Genomic DNA, 11,280 nt, shown 5'->3' on the forward strand with positions numbered 1-11,280 from the left:
GACTAGACAATAATAGTGACGAAAAAGTACATTAGCCAGTTCGAGCACCTCTGTTGCCAAATTTGAATCCACCCCTTCCACTAGCATCTGGGCCTCGAGGAGCGCGCAGGGGTTGCTGCGGGGGCGTATCAGAGCCAGACCGCTCAACCTGCGGCCGGCCTCCTCCCCGTGAGAAGGAAGCGTTAGATTTACCGGGACTAGACGGGTCATAGAGATGCCTAGAAGACTTGCTAGAAGCAGACGAGGAATCCCTCTTCTCGCGAAGATCCCTCCCACTACCACGCCCCTTGCCCCTCCCTCTCGCCTCGCCGGAATGGTTCTGACGAGGCGGGGTCGTACTCCCCGGCGACGAGTTGCCAGAGACAGTAGCAGAGGAACTTCCAAAGAGCCGTTCGCGGACTTCTTCGTACTTGCGTTGCTTCTCTTCCCGGTTCTTGAGCGCGATGGCCTGGCGCTCTTCGGGTGTTGGCTCGGGCGGCCTGGCTTCGTCGTTGGAGTCGTCGTCGCTGTCTAATCCGAGCTGATTGATTCCAGCTGCTGCGGCGTTGACTCCGCTTGAGGATGTTTGCCTTGTAACTAGCTGTGGTTTCCGGCTGAGTAGTGTGACGGCCGGCTTAAAGTCCTGCTTGAGAGGTACCTCGGCGCGAGCTTCGACGAAGTGGAATGTTTCGGGGGATTCGCTGTGGTTTTGGTTAGCTGATGGAAGTGGAGAAATGGGTTGTAAGGGGTTCATACGCTTCGGCCCATAGTTGGCGATTGAACTCTGCTTGTTGCGCTCTGCGTTGCGCCTTGGTGACCTTTGACGAGACTTTCTTCTCTGGCGGGGTAGACGTCGAGTCTAGTTTCTGTTGGAGTAGCCATCAGTATGTCATTTCTGGATTGCGAGTCGTGAACCTCGACAGGCGAGTGCTGGTGAGTTGCACACAATCACATACGTCGACTTGGGTTTCCCACGAATCCTCCCAGGCATCGGGAACATAACCGGAGTTTGCGCTCATTGCACACGGACAGCACAGTTAAGCCGAAAAGCTCAGGGTAGAAAAGACGAAGAATGACACAGAGAAATTCTGAATGAAAAGAGTAAACAAGTGAATATCCAAAGGCGACGATAATTGTATGTTCAGTTTATAAAGAATGTTAAGGAAAGAAGAAAATTCACAACTCTCGGGGCCACCGCCTGTCTTCAACATCTCCGCCCACATACAGATCTCCAACTACACTCCATACGACACCTCTAGATATCTCCCTCTATTTGTTCCTCATGGCTTTGGGTAAGTCCCCCATTTCCTCCCTACTAAAAGGAGAAGGGCGTAGTGGGCCCCGATATCGATAGCGAAGCTCCATACCCACCTACCTCTTGACCTTCACCCAGTACCCGCGTCTCCTTCATCCTCCCATCATTAACACCCATCAGACCCCAAAGACTTAGACGGAGACTCCGAAATGACATCGTCAGTCGACTCCCTCCACAGCGGTCACGAAGGCGGCAACGGCGCCCGCACGCCCACCGGCATCGCCCAAGCTCCATCGGCCGGCGCAACGGAGCTCTCCCCTCCCGGCTCGCAGACACAGCACACAACCGTTCCTCTTGCGGATGTACGGACTTCAACTGAGGCGCGCAAATCTTCAGTTACGGATAAGGCTGGGGATTGGGATTCGGGCATTGCGGCTTGGAAGTCGAAGCGCGCTCAAGAGGATATCCATCGGGCTTTGGAGTTTGTTGTTGACAAGGATTTCACATTAAGTGCGTGGACACGACTCATTTCTTTTGAAAGCCTCGAAGGTTGAGGAGTATATGTACTGACTTTTTGATGCTTAGATGAATTCGGGGACCCTTTCGATGAGCGCGACTTGCAAGAGAAGTTGCTGTGATGGGGGCATACCTGCGTCGACTTTTGCCTTTTGCTGGCGGTAGCATATGACGAATAATGAGATACGACTCGAGAATTCTTTTCTTTTGATCCTTTCTTGTGCTGAGCAGCAGTCGTTGGCTCCCGCCATTTTCGGTAGGAGACACGACTGGGTCGAAGCAAACGCTCTTCCTATAAATACTCTCACTTCCCCTTCTTCCTTTCTTCTTCTTTCTCTTCCTTTTCCACCTTGTAGTTGTGCGGAATTCGCGCTTCGTGGCTTGCTTCATGACTTCATGACAAGTCATGAAGAGTGTCTATGCCCCTCTCTCCTTGTGGGGCGAGGATTCGTGGTATAGGCGCATTTGCTGGATTCCAAGATTGATATGGGAGCTTCTCTGGCTGCATCACCTCGCCTTACTCCACTTTTATTTGTTATTTTCTTGGAGGTGTCTGTATTGTGCTCGTCTAGAGTACTTACGGACGGGGCGGCTTCATGGAGATGCGGTTTATTTATTGTCTCTCGACATTGCTATAGCCTGTAGTTTACGGGTTCTATGGTAGTGTTATCGTTTATTGTTGATTTTCTGACGTAGCTGTTTGTTTACACGTGAATTCGTATTCTTTGAATGGGAGAAAGCTCTCTGTTTACCCTGTAGATTGCTTTGGTATATATCTCGTCCTTGATGAGCTCCGTAAAGCGACGCTAATCTATGAATGCTCATTGCGAATACAAGGGAAAGACTGCTGGTTGCAACAAGTAAACCATCCGGAGAACCTGTTCTAATTCAAAACCACATTCTGAAATATTTGGGACCCGCTCACTCTATCACGTTGATCTCATCAAATGCTTCACTTTTACATCTGCATTCGTCAACAAGGACTCATGGCCCACCCATCCCCATCCAATCGCCCTATTGCTTCCTTGTACTTGATGTTTTCGCTATATGGTGGTTGGCAAATCCTTTAGTATGTCGCATTATGGCTTAGGTTGTTAAATATAGTAAGACGTCCTGGGTGCTTTTGAGAGCATTGGCCTTGGCTGTGAACTAAACCCTCGGGCTACTGTATTAGCGCCGCAGCCTTAAACCCACGTCAGTCCCACCGACTTATTATCTGACCTGTCATTGATAGACGCAATAAATCAGGATCCTGCCTGCTTGTCTTCAAATTTCATTACTGTACTTACACCAGGCACGTGAATAGGATGTCGACCCGAATCAGTGTGATAAAACCGCGGGGACTTTTGCAAGAATTCCATTGATCTGGGCAGCGGAGAAGCACCACGAATCTTTGGTGCGATTGATGATAGATCAGAAGAAGGATGATTTTTCATTGAGCTACGTGATTCGGCATTCAAAAGTCTATGAAAGAGAACTCGGAGAAGAGCGAATGTTAAACACTGTCAAAACGGCTTTTTCCTAGGGCGAGACGGGTGATTCCTGGATTACGGAGAGATGCGACCCCAAAGGAACGAAGCCTTTACACCTTGCCTGTTATCAAGGAAACGACAAGATTGTGGATATCTTGATAGAGAACAGAGTAGGTCTGAACTCAAAGGACCGTACCGGCAGAGCACCTCTACAATATGCTTTGCAACAAAAGCATGAGGAAATTGCGAAACGGCTACTCAGATCAGTGTCGAAACTTCAATTCGTGCAGTCAAGTGACTGGTTTGAAGTTGGAAAACAGGATACATATTGGGTTAAAGTCTTTCAAAAAGCCATGGCTTTGGCTGGGACTTGATTCGCAAACCTGAGTGGGACTTCCTCTCGTGTGAAGAGCAGCGTGCATTATAGTAAGTTTGACGTTGGCATTTCGATTCCTGATTCTGATTTTCTTCTAGCATTTGTGCGCAGAAAAAAAGTATGGTCTCATGCACCGAGACAGTTCGATGCTGTTGTTGATATGAGTTCTGAGATGGCCAAATCAGAATATATTCAATACATCCGCAAGAATTACCGGGGCCTCGTGGTAAACTACATATCAGTTACTTTCCCTTCCCAAAACCAAAGCTCTTCTACAAACCGCAAAACAGTTCAGGACCCATGGGGTGTCGCATGGATCAGAGGACCGGAGTCTAAAGAAAAAGTCAATGTGTTTCTCAGCAAACTTTCGGCATACTTCCAGATGGCTGCATTTCTAGCTCGGATTTTGACATTTTCGACGATTTTTGAAGCACCTAAACAACGAATGGAAAACTGCTTGCTCGGTTGCGAGCATGAGAATCGACGGGCTGGTGAGATGCTCAGTCTTCCCAAAAGCAAGCTAAAGCTACACAAAAAAAATTTTGAACATCCTAGCGAGCGAATCAAGTGACGCAAAAGGGCCGGAACCCTGAAGTTATTGATGACCTTGCTAACAATGCATCGATACGGATGACGGTCCGGAAATGTCTACGATCACATATTGATAGACTCTGATGCGAGGTCAAGTCTGACCATTATCTCAAGGAAGAAAAGCAAAGCAAGGTCACTGAAATTATTGACGGCATTGAATCGTCTGCCATTAAAAGTTTGGACGACATGGAACGGGCCGTCCGGGAGCTATTGCAAATGGTATGTTCAATGGCATATAACATTTTCCCACAACAATATCTAAGTAAACAGGAACTTGCCTGGGTCTCAAGAAACGAGGCAGCCAGTATCAAACGTCTTAGTTGGATTACAGTAAGTTCGAGATCAAAATCAGTAGGGAAAAGATAAAAGATGTCGTTATCTAACTCATTTTGCCTCCCTAGTTCATTTTCCTTCCTCTGATGTTTGCCTCCGTATGTTCTATGAGTCAGGTTTCACGAAGCTAAGCCTGATCAACATTTTTTTTCATAATCTCGACTAATGAATGTAAACAGAGTCTATTTGGCATGAACGTGGATTTGCTCAAAGACAATCCAGATTGGAGGTGGTATATGCTTTTTGGGACTCTGTCTGTTCTCCTAACAGGATGTCTATGGATGGTGTCCAGATTTGTCCCAGTAAGTTTAACCGCCTAGGGAAAATCTCTATCCCGGGGCTGACTATAATACCCAAGCGATGGATTCCAAAGGGATGGAGCGAAATTTGGGAAAAGTTATTACGGAGGAAGGGAGATCAATCACCCTCGAATAGTCCATTTTGATAGAAAAGGTGATGAATGGTGAACTCTCGAAACTTTTGCTCATGGAATTTTCTTTAGCATTATGGCTGTCTGGGAATACATCGTTGATATGTAACCAAACATCAGAACTTTACACTAATGAAGTCAATCTAAAGTTTTCCATTGACACCATTACCCGCTTGTATTTATCCCCGCCCCCCCCCCAATACAGGCGGAGGGGAGCCAAAACGTACGTCTTAGAAGAGCTCCATTACAATTAGCACAGCTTCCCTCGATCAACTATATCAGATACTACCTACGTACGCCCAGGACGATATCGTTCTCTCGCGTGTATTCCGCGGTACTACGGATGCGGCCGTTTTCGGAAACTTCCTAGCTCATCTCCTCCAGCATTGCGGCAGATGGCCAGAACCTAAACCTGTTCTGGTGATGCACATCACATCATTTCATCATTCAGAGCAGATTGCACGGGAGACTCCGAGTCTACATTAGCAAGTCAGGAACAGGTCTAGTGGAAAGTCCAGGGCGGTGGCGGAACAATCCCACGGTTCTGCCCAAAATGTCTGGACGGGTAAAATACCAGCCAATCAGCGACCGCTCTGGAGCGCGTTGCAGGCACCGTCACATCGTTAGGTATCGCATTAACAAAGAATTTCTTGTTGAGGTTGTCCTATACTTTTGTACCTACTATTCAAACGTTTCAACCGAAATGGCTCATGGACTGACGATCTGGAGACTAGCCTAATCAAATGCGAAGTTGACCGGTGAACACACTCCCGTATAGGGCTTCCATGTACTATGCCGTTATAACAGAAATCGCCGCCAACCAACATTTTCTTCGTGCATACTAAATGATCGTGTTATCACATAAAGAGAACACGAATTCGATGAGTTGCTGAACGTCTTCAATCTAGTCATCCGAAAACTATGAGGCTAGGTCATGCTATTCGGAAAATCAAGTCCGCATCTGGGATGCCCAGTGGTATTGCAGCGTGCCATTACCATGATAGTATGTATGTCATAGAATCTTCTATATCCTCTACTTCAGGGCTCTAATGAAGCGAAAATTCAACCTAGACCTGTCTAGACCTGGTAGCAACCCCTTGATGTGCGTTTAGACCGGCGGCTCTTGGCTTTTGTCGACATTATTTAAGAGGCTAAAATTTACCTCTCAAATCGCATCTACCGCAGAACAAAAATCCTTTTTACTTCCATCTTCAAACCCCTCCTCAATATCCCATTCAAGATGAGATATACCGGCCTGTTCTGCCTTGGGTTCTTGCTTCCAATTGCTTCTGCCCTCGGCGATTGGGACCCGAATGTCCAAACTGTGACCATCCAACTCGCCAACGATCATTCTGGAGCCAACGCCAACAAGTGTATCCCGGTCGACGGCAAAAAGTACCCCGTCAGCTCTTTCTGGGGCAACACCGCACTCTCCCAACACGGGGGAATCTACGCCACGAGCGGCCAGCTCGTCGCTTTCAAGCAGAACACAGCCTGTACCATCGAATGTCCCCACGGTGATTTGGGATTCAACTCCAGAAAGACTTGGCTGTCCTTCGCACAAGGACAGGTTGTGAACTTGCAGGACGCTAAAGTCTCGTGTCAAGAGAAGAAGTGATAAAGGGAAAGAGGCGCCATCATCTCTTAGCCAACATTGTCAACTTCAACAAAAGCCTCATGTCGCAAACGTCTCATGTAAATTTGATATTTATCGTGCTTTCGGTTGAGTCTCATCTGTTGTCATCTAAAATTAGACGGATTAATTAATAAAGTTGGGGTTCAATGGCTTTTCAATAACAGTCTTTCGTCTGTTTTGTGAAGACCAGCAAAAAAGCGTTCTTACCTCGCTGTGATGTAGGCTGGCTACTTATACTGGCCTCGGGTCCACACAAGCTTGCATCCTGCTCGTACCCGGTCTTTAGCATCGCCTGTCAGTACGTCTCATTTATTCTCCTTGAGACAGCAGGGGAAAGAAGGTCTAAATGGCGTCCCTTACTCTCACCACCCCGGCAGAGATTTGGCGTATGGTATTTGCATGCCTATCACCCAGCGATCTCTGGGCGGTGAGTCTTACGAATAGGGACTTTCGCACTCTTGCGAAACCATTTCTCTACGCCCATATTGAATGGACATGGACGGTCTCTCAGACCCCACCGATTGCCCAGTTTTTGCAATGCATTATGCAGAAGCCCGAAGTGACCAGTCTCGTTCAGGAGCTGATCCTCGGCGGAGACACTTTCGACGATTACGAATGGCATAACTCTAAATATAAGAGTCCAAAACTCCAAGTCTGCGAAGATCTCACGAATCAGCTAGTGGAATACATCGAAAGCATCCATGTTCTACATACCGAAGAATGGATCCAAGAGTTGCGAGCCGGGTCGATGGACGCATTTGCAACGCTTTTAATATCTCAACTTCCCAAGCTGAAATGTCTCCACCTGGGCAAAAATTTCACCCGAGAGAGTCGCCTGATGAGCATGATGTTCTGCTCGGCTCTCTGCAAGGAGTCTGAGTCCCGGGATAGGCATATTTCATCGTTTGCGCATCTTCAAGACGTATCAGCTCAATGTCCCGATCTTGATTTTAATATCCGTAGGTACACGGACTTCAGGAACACGGCGGGCGTCCTTTCCTTCTTTTACTTGCCATCAATTGAGCGGCTAAGCCTCTCCATCGACAATCCCACTTCCTTCACGTGGACAGGGAAGTGTCCACCAAATCCATCAAAACTTACATCGCTCGACTTGACCATGGTGCGCGAGGGCCATCTCGGTCAACTATTGTCAGTTACTCGAGGCCTTCGGAAGCTCAAATGGTATTGGATTTACCGCCCGGATATTGCAGATAACTTCGTCACTGATACTATCGATTTGGATCAAATCGCTAGGGACCTAAATCACATTCAAGATACTTTGACAGACTTGACTATTGAGGCAGGATCATGTGGGTGGCCTGGTGATCTCTACAGGCCACCGCTCCATTTCAATGGTTCGTTCAATTTGAGCGCACTTCATATGTTGGAGAGAATCAAAATTCCGCTTCCATTTGTGCTTGGGTTTTCTCCATCGACTTCAAACACGGTGCACCTCGGGGAAGCACTCCCAAAAAGCCTTGAATGGCTGACTATCACCGACGATCTACGTTTTCAGGAGGAATGGGAATGGGATCTCGATACTTCTCACTTAGTGGGGGTTGTTCGATCATGGCTACAAGACTGGAGGCTATTCACACCTCGCCTCCGCGGTTTTTGTCTATCGGGGGAGGACAAGAAACAGGATTGGCAAGATGAGATGTTAGACGGACTGGAAGACTTAGCTTTGGAGTTTGAGGTTCAGATTCAAATAACCGGGAAAGGATATATCGAGGTGTTCGGTTGACTGTCAATATTCTAGCTCAAATTATGATCATTGTCTTACTGCCACTGGTATGTTCTCCGGCCACAATTAAACATCAAACTATGTCTGGGACTGTAGATCCGGGCCGCCGCCAAAACACTATGGGATCCCCCCCGCATGTTTGAATCTGATCTTGCTGGACCGGGCCTCCTGCGAGGTTTTCCCGCGTGTAGGGCGCTGACGGCGTGGTATTATCCAGGACTCTGACGCCCTCAATAGCAATGTAAACATCGCACCCCCACCTAATCTGCAACCTTGTCAGACCCTGGAAAGTACACGCTATGACATCCGATTCCTTCCTTACCTTGGGTGCGTTCGGGTCCTTGTCCGGCCCACATGGTTCCGTTTTCGCCCATCCGTTCTTGACTCCCTGGTAAACAAATGTACCAATCCTCGCTTTTTGCTCTGCCATCTTCACTGTGTTTTGCTTATAGTATAGATGCGACCCCATCAGCTCTGCGCAATTGCCATTGTTATTGTGGTACATGCGTTCCGGGTCCCAATCTCCAAAGAGGATCTGGCACATCTCTAGACTTCTGCCAACATGGGTATCGCCATTATTAAAGTCATAAGAAAAAGAGCTTGCTCCCTTCATAGAGGAGGATATGATGATTTCATTGCCCTAAGCAATGATTCCCATGGCTCCGGGCTCGGACCTGTCTGACATGCCATACTGCTCTCGATCCTTACTCATTTCAGCGATCGCATCGTAAGCGATTTGCCACAGCTGCCCACCTGAGATTGCAGGATTCTCTTCATCAGAGTCCCCGACGCGATTCGCGAACACGATATGACTGCTATAATGCCAGTTCCGCCTCACATTGCCCAGGTGCACGTCTTGCGGGGTCGGCCAACTCGTTGCAAGAGCATAATTTAGGCTAACATTCAGCGGACCAAGCGGGGCTTTGGGTACTGAAATATCATATACCGTTGCTTTTTGTCTTGCGAGTGTAGGGTCGACCGCAACTAAGGCCCCAAGGGAAAAAAGCCTGAAATTTCGGGCGGATGGAAAAAGCATCTTTGAGGGCTTAGTTGACACTATCCGACGTAGACCGGGAAATGTATCAGTCACCATAGACGTAGCCGGGTTAACAGAAAGGGCCTCCCTCAAGCTGTTAAAGGTAGAGGGCGTGTCACTTATTAGCTGGCCTTAAGCAGTCTCACTCCAAGTTGCTATTATCAGGGGTTCCGCCCACATCCAGACAGATGCCAAAGGGCCCCTTCGCATGCAGTATTCTGCTACCCAGTTTGCTCTATCTATACCACATCCACATCTCATCTATACCCTAAAATATGCACTTCAACTTGCCTCTCATACTTGGGATCGCCACGTCAGCTTCTGCTCTGTGGTCAGTTACCTACTACACCGCAAGCGATTGTCTAGGGCCGGGAAAGAGGTTGGAGGCTTCGAAGCTGGGTGCCGGACGCTAGAAGCCAGCACATCATCGGTAATAGTCTCTACCGACAGCGGCAACGATATTACCTTGAGCACGGATATCAACTGCAACACGCCTTACGAGGATACCTTTCAGATCGAAGTAACCGACCGCTGTGTCAATGCCGCTATCTGTTCACTTCCTATCTTATTGATGGTAAGTGGCGTAGTACTTTCTTTACCACATACAAAATCTGCAAACTAACACTGCAAGGCTCATTACAGTAAAGCCACGAAATCACGATGAAGGGGTTAGAAAGCTCTCAGTCTAGGAGGCAAGATGAGCTTCTAGAATTTGCTTGTCTCTTACTATACTTGACAGTTCTTAGTTACATGTATCAAGACTCCGTTTTTCTTTTTCATTCTAGATCGATGCAGCTATCTCCACCGAGAGGCCAAGTACCGTCGCGCTCGGAACTAGTTTCATCATTTTGTTCTTTGCTTGTATTTACGCTACGCGGTTATGTCTGAGATCTTATTAAGGGGCTAGTTGCACTATAGGTCACAATTATCATAGAATTGTTTTTCACCTACAAATTGTCTGCCTTTTTCCTTCCTTCTCGATGGTTCCCTCTTCTTAAAGCTCGCTAGGCCGGGCCATATCATTAGATACAACCTTGCCACTGTCTCACGATACACTTTGTCCTTCCTTATATGCTGGGCTTAGCGTGGCTGGCTAACGCTACCTACATTTCCTACTTGACTAAGGCTAATACGACTAACATTGCTACTCGTGATGTTAACGGATATCGTTCCGTGGCATACTTTGTGAACTAGGTATGAGTTTGAACCATATTTACTCTATCACTAAATTAAACTACCTTACCACTATTAGGGCATCTATGCTCGCAACTTCTAGCCTTAGGATATCCCTGCCGAGAAATTAACCTGTGTTCTTTACGCATTTGCTAATACCCGAGCCTCTAGTAAGGTGGTCCTATCGGATACTTAGTCGGACACCGACAAGCACTACTCCACTGATTCATAGGCTGATACCGGGAATAATAGCTATAGATGTGTTAAGGAGCTTTTCCTACTTAAGAAGGATCGAAACCTTAAGGTTGTTTTGTCGATTAGAGGCTAGGCGTATTCTTCTAACCTTAACACGATGTATATGACTATTTGTAACCCCATTGTATTCGGTTGGAAACCAGTTGACTGCGTCGCCTGCTGAGGTAGATCAATAGACAGGCAATTGTAACTCATGATGATCTCATGGACCGAACTCAATCATCAAAAGCAAAACACTAATATTAGGCCAAAAAGGCCTAACCATGGGATTCGGTCCTGGTAGCCCGGCAGTACCGGGATTGATGACACCCGGATTGCGGGGTTTGTGCGGCTCGCTTCCATCTTTCGGTTGGCAAAAAACAGCATGAATTGTCCAAGCGAATCGCTTTGAATGTGATTTAGATTGACTTGAATATCTGCAGGGTATTAAGAATGGTTTAATCCAGTTTCCAGTTACTCAAAGGCACATTACACTCATTAGGAG

At 47.3% G+C, this 11,280-nt stretch overlaps 4 protein-coding genes across 4 annotated transcripts; 3 read left to right on the forward strand and 1 right to left on the reverse strand.

Annotated features, from left to right (window-relative positions):
* Nucleotides 1-31: 31 nt before the first annotated feature.
* Nucleotides 32-998, reverse strand: N7446_011310 (uncharacterized protein; the record flags this gene model as incomplete). Its single annotated transcript, XM_058520052.1, has 3 exons — nucleotides 32-680; nucleotides 736-845; nucleotides 936-998. The coding sequence occupies 3 exons, from the start codon at nucleotides 996-998 to the stop codon at nucleotides 32-34; spliced, it is 822 nt and encodes a 273-aa protein (XP_058367576.1).
* Nucleotides 999-1,261: 263 nt separating this feature from the next.
* On the forward strand, nucleotides 1,262-1,872 carry N7446_011311 (uncharacterized protein; the record flags this gene model as incomplete). Its single annotated transcript, XM_058520053.1, has 3 exons — nucleotides 1,262-1,271; nucleotides 1,415-1,744; nucleotides 1,820-1,872. 3 exons carry the CDS (start codon nucleotides 1,262-1,264, stop codon nucleotides 1,870-1,872), a joined length of 393 nt encoding a protein of 130 aa, XP_058367577.1.
* A 4,320-nt stretch (nucleotides 1,873-6,192) lies between these two features.
* Nucleotides 6,193-6,570, forward strand: N7446_011312 (uncharacterized protein; the record flags this gene model as incomplete). Its single annotated transcript, XM_058520054.1, has 1 exon — nucleotides 6,193-6,570. One exon carries the CDS (start codon nucleotides 6,193-6,195, stop codon nucleotides 6,568-6,570), a length of 378 nt encoding a protein of 125 aa, XP_058367578.1.
* A 364-nt stretch (nucleotides 6,571-6,934) lies between these two features.
* Nucleotides 6,935-8,332, forward strand: N7446_011313 (uncharacterized protein; the record flags this gene model as incomplete). Its single annotated transcript, XM_058520055.1, has 1 exon — nucleotides 6,935-8,332. One exon carries the CDS (start codon nucleotides 6,935-6,937, stop codon nucleotides 8,330-8,332), a length of 1,398 nt encoding a protein of 465 aa, XP_058367579.1.
* Nucleotides 8,333-11,280: the final 2,948 nt, after the last annotated feature.

Source organism: Penicillium canescens (genome assembly GCF_028828765.1).
Source record: "Penicillium canescens strain IBT 15451 chromosome Unknown utg000008l_segment0_segment0, whole genome shotgun sequence".
Lineage (NCBI taxonomy): Eukaryota > Fungi > Ascomycota > Eurotiomycetes > Eurotiales > Aspergillaceae > Penicillium > Penicillium canescens.